The sequence below is a fragment of the Vigna angularis genome, chromosome 4, assembly GCF_016808095.1.
Source record: "Vigna angularis cultivar LongXiaoDou No.4 chromosome 4, ASM1680809v1, whole genome shotgun sequence".
Lineage (NCBI taxonomy): Eukaryota > Viridiplantae > Streptophyta > Magnoliopsida > Fabales > Fabaceae > Vigna > Vigna angularis.
In genome coordinates this window covers 17,329,061-17,342,306 of record NC_068973.1, presented here as the reverse complement: position 1 = coordinate 17,342,306, position 13,246 = coordinate 17,329,061, and the positions used below count along the sequence as shown (strand labels likewise).

The following is a 13,246-nucleotide window of genomic DNA, read 5'->3' as shown; positions in this document are numbered from 1 at the left end:
GTAATCGATTACAAGGACTCTGTAAACGATTACACGAACTAAAATATGGTTTTGTACAAAAACTTGTGTTGTAGGAGCTAGCTTTGGGAACATAAGTAGCCAAAGACATTTTACGTAATTGAATTGAATCTTTTTTTAGGCACTTGTGTGATGTGATTCTTTTTTCAGGCACCAACATTCAATTGAGTTGGATCTTTTTTTTAGGCACCAACAATCAGGACTATCAAGATCGCTTACAAAAATCAATTTTTGTACCAAACACCCATAACCAAATAAAAGTTTCAATATATATGGTCGAACAACACTAGTAGAGAACGTATGGTACTAGATCAAAATTGAAATTTTATTCCTATAATATATTATCAGTACATATTACCCAACATTTATAATCATGATCTTTTGTATACAAAAAACATGTACAAGTTCCAACTCGAGTGAAAAGTTTCTTATCAAGAGGAAGACACGAAAGCAATGCTCCAGACAAAATGAAAATTGTGGAGAGAGAAGAAGAAGAGGAAACCCAAAAACAGGAACACACGAAGACGAAATTTCTTTCGCTGGATAGGAAGACACGCGAAAATGAAAGCAATGCTCCACAGAAAGTGAAAATGGTGGAGAGAGACGAAGAAGACGGAAATAAAAATGGTGAAGAGAAAGGAAGTCTCAAATAAAACCGCGAAATGAAGAAGAGAATCTCAAATGCCTTTCCCGAAATACTCTCACAACAAAATACACCCTCTTAATAAAATATTACAAACTAACCAATAAAAAAGCAACATGTGTCGTTGTCAAAAATTTGGCAACTTTGGGTTATCAAAAAACGTTTTCCTAAACGAAAGTGCTTAATAGTAGTCTTGAAACAAATGGGAAAGCAGATGGTGATGTTGTGGGCCCTATGATACACAGGCCCACAAACGCAAGCTTCGAAAGCCGAGTTGGATGAATTATTTTTATTCTTATTAGAAAGGTTTGTTGAATATTTAGGATCCAGTTTTTATAGACTAAATTTCTACTGCAATCATGTCCATTATTTATATCATCCCATGGTGTGAAATCATGGTAATGAATAAAGTCTTTTTTGTTTGTCTTTTCTTATTTTGTGAGTGTCGCTGCACTAAAGGTAACAGTAGTCGCTGCCTATCATATACAGTGAGTTTTAATATAAAATGATATTTTATTAATAGTCAATAATAGTGATAGAATCACAACACTCATATACCACAATACCAAAAAAAAAACTATACATATAAAATTAATATTTTACAAATATAATAAGTACACAAATTATAAAGGAAGTCACGGATTTAGCTAAAAATACTCAGCAAATATGATGAAATCAAATAAAGATAGATTTGAAACTTTTAAATTTTTATCTGTCAAATTTAAGTATTTCTCATCATTCATGAAAAACGAGAACGGGGGACACTGTATTCTTAGATATTTGAAAACACAATGTTTGTTTAAGTTCTAACGTTTTTAGATTGATTAGACTTTGACCCCAACTTTCATATCATATTTGTTCCGTTCCTGCTCTCTCATTTCCCTGGGCCCACATTGGGTACTAGAGTCCATAATATATTCTATATATTATGTATATAAATTTAATGTCGTATAAAACATGCGTCTTCCAACTACAAAGAAGTAATTCATTTCTAAAATTAATGGATCCTAAACAAAGATAAATGTTGGCTAAGTTGCCAACATCATGTGCTCGTGATGAAGGGTACAGAGAAGGCACAGGCAAATCAACCAGACCAGATATGTCTAAATAGAATTACAATTTGTCAAAACCAATTTACAGATTAACCTGTCTCTCCAAAAATAAAAGGTAACTGCAGTTTGGTTTATCGTCATGTTATTTCTAGTTTGCTTTTAGAACCACATATACACTCAGGATATGGATTTTCATAAAAGGACTCTTCAGTCTTAAATCGTGCCCGGCCTTTGACTCCTGGTGGAGAACCATGCCTTTTCCTTGGAGCTCCTTGCCTACGTGAATAACATTGCAAAATATATAAATTCTTTTATTTTTATTACAGAGAAAATGAGATCAACTAAGGTTGCAAGGGAAAGAACTAGTAAAGCTTGTTAGATGAAGTAAGAATAATTAGATATCAAAAGGACAACAGGAAATATACTTCAAAAATAAAAGAAAAATGCAGTTTGTAACCAATTTTAACTTCTAATCATCATGTCATCTTGATAAGTGGATAATAAGGTCATAGAGGCCCCAAAGGGAGAGGAATCTAAAGAATGGTATGCAAGAATGATACCTGTTCTTGTGCATCCGCTGAACCATTTGCGACAGTTCCTTTCCTTCTTCAAGCACTCCAGTTTCCACCATATCAAAAATTCCAACCAGACCTTTCCTGAAGATCAAATGAACAAGAAAATAGGAAGGGGTAAATATGACGAATAGAAAAGTATAAATTCAAGTATTTTTCTGCATAAGTGAAATCCAGAATGAGATATTAGATCATTAAAACTTCTATGGCACAGCAAACATCATCGTTATTAAGCATGGTGGACATGCACCGCACTGTCCTGATACATACGAACATGCATCAAACGACAGTGTAAGATACAAACAGAGAAAATAACAATGACCAAGCCTTTTCTCACTAAGGGAGTAGTCACCTGAATCAAATGATGCCATAATATTCTATGATGAATCATTCTATATGCTACTAACTAAAATCTAAATCTTGTTGATGGTTTTCCTTATAATTTTCTTGTTTCTCTAAACCAAATAGGATACCCCTTATCTAATCTACTACATTTAGTGTAGCTTCAATGGGTTTCTTACACAAGTCCAATGCTGAGATTCTATCATTTTTTTACAACAAATACTATCCAGCATTCTCTGCAAGCACCCATTCCCAATCCCATTTTGTCTAGTATCTCCACTCATCCAATGCAAACAGATGTAAATAGCAGAAAAAAGAAAGAAAAACAAGAATGGACACCTACAGGTGGTTGAAATGTATCAACATGCCACATAATTATAATTAATGGATTCATTACCTGTCTGGATTGATTGTCTTGCGGTGACCTAAGAATCTGCGGTGTCCCTCAACTGCTCTTGCCATATTTCCCGAATATGACGGAACAAATACATCACTCTCTACGCATATTATGTAATCAAGTGCAGCAGTTTGGGAAGCATGATTAGTGAAATCTTTCAGCTCTTCAGGAGTTGCAAGGGATTCCTGTAACCATTAACCACAAATTAACCAAGGCATAATTACACCTCACTCGCAAATTATGAGGTGTTGGATTATTGTTAACACAGAACAACAATGACTTACAAACCTTAAAGATTAGATTAGGGAAACGGGATGAGAGCTCCGAAAGATGAGTATTACCACCATAGATCTCTCCAGCTGCTATGTATATTGGTGTGGATGGTGGGTATCCAAGAGCGTGAAGAAAAATGCCCACCTCCTTTGGAGTAAGTGGACAAAATCCTCCAATTCTCTGTTCTGTTGAATTTATCGCTTTTACTTTCCAATAATTTGTATTCTCCCTAGAAGAATTGAAACAGTTTTTTAAAAGAATCAGTACAACGATCACCTATTCTAGAGTTATACAAAAAGACATACATTTTTATCTCAACACATAGCAGCTGATACATAATAACTATTCTCTCTACCTCAAAATTCTAAGCTCTTCAGATTCTGCATCTGTGAGACCATAAGAGCAACCCGTAAAAGACAGCATATCTTTCTCATATCTCAGATGGAGAGCAATATATCTTCCTCCTTGTGATCTCAGCCGATCCACCAACCTCTGTTTTGTAACCGTCATGTATGCTCAGAACCTAATTTAACAGGAAGCCCCATGTAGACATCTTAAATGCATCAAAAGTGAAAAGGACATCTCAAACCTGGGACCATATGCATCATTTTCTAGCATGATGTACAAAAATACTGGACTTAAATCGTCAAATTTTTTAACCTAACAACTAATTGACATCCAAAATACTTAAAAAATTCAATTTTATATTCCAATACTTCTAATACTATATTATAAGACTATATACTGATGACACCGCTATATCAGCCAGCCCTATCCTAAACTAACAATATTTATTAGTCATGACTATCTATGCCAGAAAATCCACTAAAATCAAAACTTTCCCTTTGTCCACTGTTACGCACAAGATTTGTAAATTCTTTTTATAAATATGAAACAATAATAGACCGAAGAATGCTATGTATTTCCTTCATTTTTTAAAGTCCGCCCATTTTGCCTTTAAAATTTCAGATATTTAGACACAAATTAAAGAAAAGCTCATTTCATTTCAATTTGTATCCTTTCAAATGCTTTATTTTTCCACATTCTCTCTGAATTGCTTCTTTTAATAAAAAAAAATAAAAATGGAAATTGAATTAGTGATTACATAATCATTTCATCAGTTACTAAATGCAATATGACGTACACATAATGTTTTTGCAAGATGTTTAGCATGCTGACTACACCACTAAAAAGAAGCCAAACCTTTCCTAAATTCTCTATTGGAGGAGAAAATCGAAGCGCCTGATACATTGCCCGGCACCTCAACCTCTGTATGTCCAGAGGAAGATCATTGTTTGCAAGTCGAGAATCTGATTTTGCAACATGTATCACCTGGAAGATCAAATTATTATTTGTTCAATACATTTTTTATTATAAACAAGGTCCACAGCCAAAATGTGAACTGTAATGATCATGGAACAATGAAAAATATGAGAGCACTTCCAGATTACGAACATAAATTAGAAATTCCCTTCACTGAGAAGAGGCATTGACTTTGTACACACCCCACAAAAGGCAATCATCCAATTGTCAGAAAGAAACCTAATGTGGTTGTCAATGCCTGAAACAGACACGTTTCAGAAAATACTAAAGGTTAATCATTCCGTATTCTTCAAATACTATTGAACTGCCCCATAAAATATGTATCAAAGCATTTCTTTGACTTTTTCTTAATATGTAACACTTAAAATTTGCTTGGGTATAACTATAAATTCTTGTGAGAACATTGCATTTTTCTACTTGTCTAGTAGTTAACGGAATTGAATACTTCTAGAATATAAAAATCCCTGAGAACTATGCCTACTATTCATTGTCCAATTACAACTAATTTTCACAGGTTATAATTTGAGAATTAGATCTAAACAAAAAATAAATCTGTGTAAGCCGATAAGAGAGTTTTTACAATGAAGCCACTCCAGAAAATGAGAACCACAAGAAGTTGAAGTCATATAGGAGAAGCTTGAGTACCTGATAGTCACTCCACAACCTTGTCATATCTGTATAGTAACCGAACCCAGCCCAGGAAGTAAAGTGTTTCCTGGCCCGGGGGATACCTTCCAAGTTTTTGGGAAGCTCACTAACAATCCTGATATCACCTTTCAGGGATTGAATGAAATGAAGCTCATCAAATATATCTGAAAATACACTGTGCACACACCCAATGAGAAGATAAAGTTGGAAAACAATACAACAAATATCTTTGAATAGCGTGTACCAAGAGATACCTTGAGTCTTTCCAGAATGAACGTTTATCCAATTGAGGAACGACTAAAGTTGCATTCATCATATGTGCCACAGCCACCATGTCTGATATCTATAGAAAAATTTAATTATTACTTAAAATGCAAATAAATTATAGAAGTAAAACAACCATTGGTTTCACATAGTGACAACCAATCTTAGAGTAGGTGCCATCATTACAAACTGAAACCCTTGTACATCAAAGACAAAAACAAAACTCGAAATGCATTTCACCGTAACAAGGCGTCATATTTAACAAATACAATGAACTGCTGAAGTATTGCAGGATGGGAAAAAAAGTCAAAATGTTGTCAATTGTCAAAAGGAAAGAATAATGAACAAATAGACACTAAATTCCAGCCTCTGATACAAAAAAGGAACTACAAAACCTAGACAGATACAAGAAAGCTAAAATAGTAAATCTTGGGTACTGAATTTGGAAACTGTAATTGGATCTAAATATTTGCTACACATGAGGTTACAAGCATAAGGGCATGACTAAGCTATTATAAAGGAGTTACAAGAGAGTGCGTGAGAGGAAAAAGTGACTTACACCGGTTCGCATTTGATTTAGTCCACCGTTACTTCTCACAGTTAGATAGCGATTAAATCCTTTGGCAGCTGACAAAGTAAAAATGTGGAAACATATTTTAGAGAAAGGGAGAGACAAAAATGCAAAATACAATGACAACAACACTGCTCTGGTTACCAAACATCCAACTATAGATAGAAGTGGCTGAAAAACAAAAGTTAACTGAAACAAATAGAATCAAGTGAAAGAAAAAACTAAACAAAAAGCTTATTTCAAGAACTTATGTCAGCATCTCAAACCTTTATATTTAGTAGTCCGCTCAACACACTGGTGTAAGCCATGATTGAACGGAGAATCCCAAAGTTGCTGCTTATCGTGCACATGTAACTCTGGCACCTGTAGCGACTTGAAACAAATGCAGCAGTCATTGAGTGTGAAAAGGGAGGAAAAAGAAAAGTAAAGCCCGAACTGACGGAGTGCTAGCTAATATACCTAAAACCAACAAAACTTGCTGATACCATCACAAAAATAAAAATTGAGACTCTTAAATATGTAAGCAAACAACCACTTTGCGCACACATATTAGCACCTGCAATGGCTTTTTGAGAGAGAAAAATATTGGAAGACTTGAGTGAAGAAAAAGAAATGACTAGCACACCTGCTGCTGCCTATCAATTATCAAAATTGTTAAATTCCTCAACTACGAAAACTCCCCCCTTCACGGATTTTTTTTTTTTCGTTTATTGGATGTAGAAATTTACTCAAGACAATTTGACAGATCCAGTTCAATTAACACAAATCCGTATCGGATTTGGATCTCTGATAACAGTAACGTAAATCAGATGAAAGGATCGAAGAAGAGTGAGGGAACCCAAGAATTCGTTCCAGATCCTTAAATGACATTGAATTGAATTGAATTGAAAAACGATGGAGAGAATAAACAAGGTGATAACAGAGTACCTGCTGAGAATTAGATTGTCGAGAAATGAAAGGGCGTCGTGGATCTTGATCAATACTAATGTTCCTCACGTAGAACAAGAAGACGATGATGGAGAAAGCAAATATGAAGATGGTATAGAAAGTGATGACGCTTGGGGATAGCTTTCGAGCATGGAATCTACCAGTCAAGAGGCCGCCAGAGCCATACGACCCTCTGCTTACCATCTCTGCCCTAACCTCTCTCTTCCTTACCCAAAGTGATGAACCCACATCTGCATGAATTAACTCTGACAGGGTTGTTACTGTCCAGAAAAATACAACAAACAAAAACTATACCGTGCTTCAAAGTGTACAGCGATCACTGATCATCGATGGCGAGTTTTTTCCAGTAATATGCAAGACTAAATTATTATTTTGCCCCCCTATATAAATGTTGGTGTGACTTTATAGGTTTAGTTTTAAGAAAATTTCTTACACGCAGTCCCAAATACACTATTCCGTAACATCCAATATAGTACAAACTTGTGATGAACGCTGTTACCGCTAAATTGTTTTTAGCATCTCTAATTGTTATATACAAAATATTTCTAAATTTAATAATAACAATTAACATACCATACTTTTTAACCTTAATAATAATTCATAATTATTACTCTTGTTAAGTGATGATATTTGGATATTCGTATTTAATTAACAATTTAAAATGTTAATAGTTTAATTATATGTTTTATTTTTAGTTTAAAACATGTTATTTTATTAAAATGAACTGTGAGGGCGTAATGCAAGCTAGGATATGCCAAATGGGTGTCGAAGTTATGAAAGAATGGGTGATATGACGCAGTTACGGTAAAGGTATGGTTTTGTTTTGATATTTTCAAGAAAGAAATGTTGTGTTATTCAAGAGAAGTTAAAATGTAAGTTTATAGCTTAAGTGACTTTAGGATATAAGTAGAATGACATAAATTTGATAATGTTTATTTATTAATTTCAAAAACGGTTTGTATTATGTAAGAGAGTTTTTAGTTATAGTCTAAGAAATCCTAAATGTGCCTCACAAAAAGAGAATAAAACTCTAATTACTCTAGTTTGGAAATCAAGACAGACAAGAACATGCTTCTTATGGATCAAAAGTGCAGAAGACCATCACGTCCCCACATTTGAGAGCCAGTTAAACGAATATGTAGGGTTGACTTTTTAGTTAACCCTAAAGACTCCAGATCTAGTCCACAACCCTAAGCCAAAAAAACCTACACTACTAACCCAAGGCCAAAATACAATACTCAAAGAAAATTTTATACTATTTGGTCAATAATACAAAACCCGAAAGAAAACTACTTTAATAATTACAATAAATCAGTGGCCAAAGAGAATAAGAGTTTGGGTCCACCTATCTCAGTTAAGAAAAGATCGTCTAGAGACTAGACCGCCTAACAACTCAAGTTTTAAAGTTTAACAAACAACATTAACTGAAATATTGCTTTAAAAGAAAAGTGTCTAATGAAAGGAAGTGTCTTTCATAAGGAATCATCTGATAAGCAATGACTCGTAGAACAACGCTTTCAAACACATGTCATCTAAACGAACATTGTTTTACAAACAACTACTCTAATAATTGCAATAAATCATTGGCCCAAGAGAATAAGAGTTTGGGTCCACCTATCTAGGTTAAGACAAGCACTAATGTAGAAAGGGCTTTAGACGTTTATTATTTTGGCATTTTAACGTCGAATATGTATCCGATGTCTTTGTGGTTGACGTTAATCAGACGTCGGGCAGTGTATACCCGACGTCTATATAAACGTCAGACTGGATATATCCAACGTCTATACAGACATCAGAGGTGGCATATCCGACGTCTATATAGACGTCGGACTGGATATATCCCACGTCTATAGAGACGTCAGATGTAGGCATATCTGACGTCTATAGGCCCTGAAACGTTTTGTTCACTCTAACTCATTGGACGTCGGTGTGTGCATTGACAAACGTCTATAGACATCAGGCAGTGCGTTAACCGACGTCTACTGGTGTTTTTTTTTTTTAAATTAATTTATTTTTGCAATAAAACCGCACCTGAAAAACAGAAAATTGTCCCAGAACAATATACTATAATATATATATATATATATATATATATATATATATATATATATATATATATATATATATGTGTGTGTGTGTGTGTGTGTGTGTGTTTCATATAAAGAAAGTTCTACTTAATGTAAAACACAATCCAATACCAAAACTATCAAAATATAAACTCAAACTAAACTAATGTTCAACAAGAAATATAAGTGATCCTAGCTCCATCTTTGTAGAAGATAAGTTGTTCACTCCTACATTATCTGCCTAATTGTGTCCTCTGGTATAGGAGATGTACTCTTGAAGTGCTGGAAAATGAAGAAAGATTCATTATGGTTTCATATATGTTTAAAGATGAATTTGATTTGTAATGTATTCAATGTATGCATCATTACCTCATTCCAGTCATCTGTAATGACAACTTGAATGATGGTCTTAATCCAACACATGACATAGAAGCCACATTCCCATGAATCTAGCTGCTGGTTACACTAAAATGACAAACTAAATAGTCAAGAATTTAGATCATTCAATAACATAGAAAATGAATTAGAAGTATAAATGACTTAAACCCTTTGGATACAAAATTTGAACTAGTTGACCTCGAGATTTACCAATAACTCTATTTAGATTGAAAACACAAAGTAAAATTAATATAACTATATTTATCATAAAAGATTAAGGTGAACATCAAAATTCAAAGTCATTAAGGGTGTAGAAACACTTACCCTTGAAGCATGGTTCTTAAGTCAGTTTTCATCTTCCTATGCAACAAACAAAACCATATAATTTTACATTGTTTGGGAATGATGACCATCAGCTGCTAGTGCGAACTATCACGAATCACATATAGTTAGTTAACTAATTAAGTAAACTTTAATGAACATTTACATATACCAACACCTACCCATCAATGTATGGCACAAGGTATACGTCTCTTTTTGACTCATCCATCCATGTTTGCAAATAATGTTGTTTGCTTTCAAGTGTGTTACCAGAAGGTTGAATGGTCTGAGGTTCAACAAATCCGTACATGGAAGACCGACCTTGGTCTACAACGATTGTGTCCATGTACCTAAAACAACAAAGTTAAGTTGTTAGAAACTAGGAATTTAAATAAAAGTAATATTGAAGACAAAACTAACTATCTTACATGCACCACAGTTGAATGATGGAAATATTCAACATCCTGTCTCCCCCAATTACCTCAAATGCATCAGTCAATGTGATATATACTGGCACATGGGGGGGAGACCAAATACTCTCAAATCCCAGTATAGTTCTAATGATGCTCTCTTCAACCTGGGTAATCTTGTCATTAGCTTTGATAGAGGATCATCCTCCGCTTTAGCCATGTCACCATCTTCATGTATGACTGTATCATGAATCGGCTGCTTCTGAGGACGTGTGAACTGAAGATAAGAATTTCAAAGTTATCAACAAATAATTTTAAATTTAACATAGAAATACTAATAACAAAGACATTATACCTGTGGAGTAGCGATGTGTGACATGATCAATGCTCTAGGCCAGGCTATAAATGATCCTATGGTCTCCCCCACAAAATGAATTTCTGGAGTGGGTACAAGCACTTGAGCCTGGGGATCCCGAACCTCGTCAATCGTCACACGCACGTGGTGGGGTAATATGGGAACACCATGAATAGTCTGCCCTCCCTCAAGCACTCGTCCGGCAGCCACAATGTGTGGGGGATCCCCATAACCAACAACTCATATTGACCGCTATACTGACTAGGTTCTACAACAGAGCATGATCCTCTAATGTTGACACGAGGTGGTGTGGGAGCTTCAATGGGCCTCATGGTGCCCTGCGTCATGGAATGCAGCTTCTCTTCAAGCGCTCTTTGTATTTCTTTTTGTTCTTGTAGCTGCTCCATGAATCGTTGCTCCATTGATCTCATGCTTTGGTTAAGTCTTTCCTCCCACTGAAGATCCATCTGCCTCAGTGCCTCCTGACTCATTGATTGAGTGTTTTTCTGTGTAGGGCCAAAGTAGTCACGAAGACCAATCGCCCCAGGAACTTCACGTACACGTCCTGGGTGCTCGGGCTTTCCAATGATGGTTGTTAGAATGCCGTTCCTACATTGGACATCAAATGTTCCCTGAGTCTGCTGCTCAACCAACTCATCCTGCACATAAAAAAAATAAGTTACTTAGAAGAACATGTTATGATAAACAATGTTTAGAATTTCAACTTACAATTCTTTGTGAGATCAAGGCAGCTGAGGAAGATGTCATGTTCCCATCAGATTTAGTCCGAGTAGCCTTCCACAGCTCATACCTAACAGGTGCAGGTGCTAGGTCTGGGGACTCAAGCCCCAAGGCATCCGCTCGAGACTTTCTAATTTTCTTTTCCAGTTTTGCAAAACCACCTCGTGATAACAAGTATGATGCATCGTTTAGCCTTTGCCTTTCTTGGACGGCTAACCTTTTACCCTGTGAAACCATGTATATTCATAAGTGTAAAATCATAAGAACTCAAGGAAACACTTTGTAGATGTTAAGAAACATACCTTCCATTCCTCAGACTCTCTAGATGCACGAAACTGTATCCACTCCTCCTTTGTGAAGGTATAATGCTGACATGAATTTTCATGTTGTTTGTCTCCAAAGACATATAGTCGTGTCAGCCTTGTCTTGAAATCCCTTCATCTTATCGCTATATGCGATAAAACTTTCTTTCTAATCTGTATTGTGTTTGGAATATCATAATGTTGCTGTTTAAAATAAAAAAACATGTTAATGACATAATAAGATAAAAGAAATAAGTATATCAAAATTCTTTTAAGTAAACATACTTGAATATCTTGCCATAAGAGGTTCTTGTCGACCTCTGGGACGTCATCCCAAGATGCATGAAGGATAAAGACATGACTGTTTGCTAACTTACCCAGATAACTCCTAAACCTATCAGCATTTGGCCCTGATGTCTAACCTGATCTGGGGTCAATGTCAACATGTCTCCTCTGCCCATCAACGCGTCCGGATGTCACATCTAGCAATCGTGTGATGCCTCGACCACGTTTGGTTTGTCCTGATCCTTAGTTTGAGGCCGACATACCTGAAAAAATATATACAAGGTTAGTAATAATTCAAATATAATGAAACTACATATAAAGTCAGCACAAAAATTATCACAACCTATTAAGATATTGTTTTCTCCCAAATCCCTTCATTGTGATCACTACGAATTGCCTGGATGTCATCGGCAACGTCATCAACTAAGTCTTCAATGGGTCTTGATGCAACAAATGTTGTCTTAAGTATATCAAGAGAATCTTCATCATCATATACTTGCATGTTTTTTCCTTATAAAACCACTAACCATTTTTTATTCGCTGGATCATTTACGTAGAATATCGGTCTTGCTTGACTAGCCATGATAAATGGTTCATCAGTGTAATTCATCTTGTTCAAGTCTACCAATGTGAAACCAAAGTCATCTGTCATGACACCAGAATTTATATAAATCCATTTACACTTAAAAACTAAGACTCTAAAACTGACATAATCAATTTCCCATATTTCTTGTATTATTCCAAAATAACTCATGGATGCTATGATTGGATTTTTGTCTTTAGAACTAGCAAAGTGCACAGCTTCAGCTTGTAGTGTAACGCCACTATTTTGAACTCTACTTTTTTCATCTTCTACCTTTGTCTGAAAAGAAATATTGTTTATATAGTACCCACCATATGTAATGACATCTGTGTTTGGCCCACGAGATAACCTCAATAAACTTTCAGAAACATGTGGAGTTGCATAAATCTTTTTCTTAAACCATTGTAAGAAGGTTTTGACATGTTCATTAAGATGTCATTTTTCACTCATTCTTGGGTGTGATGCCTTTATTTCATTAACGTGTTCAGAAATGTAAGGAATCACATCAATAGTGTTGTTTAAGATGTACAAATGAGCTTGGTCAACTTCTTTTCTACTAACACTTTGAATTCTCACACCTCGAACACCCTTACCTTCACATTTTCCTTCATGTCTGCTCTTGGGAAGACCCACTGGTTCACAAGATGGCATATAACTTGAACAAAATTCAATGGCTTCTTCTGCAACGTACCGCTCTATGATTGAAGCTTTTGGTCGATACTGATTCTTGACATATCCCTTTAAGATCTTCATG

General features: G+C 35.3%; 1 protein-coding gene across 2 annotated transcripts; it reads right to left on the bottom strand.

Annotated features, from left to right (window-relative positions):
- Positions 1-1,745: 1,745 nt before the first annotated feature.
- Positions 1,746-7,446, bottom strand: LOC108331970 (O-fucosyltransferase 38). Of its 2 annotated transcripts, none has more exons than XM_017567018.2 (11): positions 7,031-7,446; positions 6,370-6,466; positions 6,092-6,159; positions 5,523-5,611; positions 5,266-5,443; positions 4,501-4,629; positions 3,653-3,789; positions 3,313-3,526; positions 3,025-3,209; positions 2,274-2,369; positions 1,746-1,989 (listed from the first exon to the last, which is right to left on the bottom strand). In XM_017567018.2, the coding sequence occupies exons 1-11, from the start codon at positions 7,232-7,234 to the stop codon at positions 1,851-1,853; spliced, it is 1,536 nt and encodes a 511-aa protein (XP_017422507.1). In that variant the 5' UTR covers positions 7,235-7,446; the 3' UTR covers positions 1,746-1,850. The 2 variants fall into 2 exon arrangements, with proteins under 2 accessions (XP_017422507.1, XP_017422506.1); XM_017567017.2 differs by having other exon boundaries at positions 6,370-6,475; positions 7,031-7,445.
- Positions 7,447-13,246: the final 5,800 nt, after the last annotated feature.

What these genes read in the sequence shown, in the direction of transcription:
- LOC108331970 (XM_017567017.2), bottom strand. Translation starts at nt 7,234, where the DNA reads ATGGTAAGCAGAGGGTCGTATGGCTCTGGCGGCCTCTTGACTGGTAGA. An exon ending in TCCCTAATCTAATCTTTAAG is followed by an intron (nt 3,210 to 3,312) that starts GTTTGTAAGTCA and finishes TAATGGTTACAG; the next exon opens with GAATCCCTTGCAACTCCTGA. An exon ending in AAGACAATCAATCCAGACAG is followed by an intron (nt 2,370 to 3,024) that starts GTAATGAATCCA and finishes TTTGATCTTCAG; the next exon opens with GAAAGGTCTGGTTGGAATTT.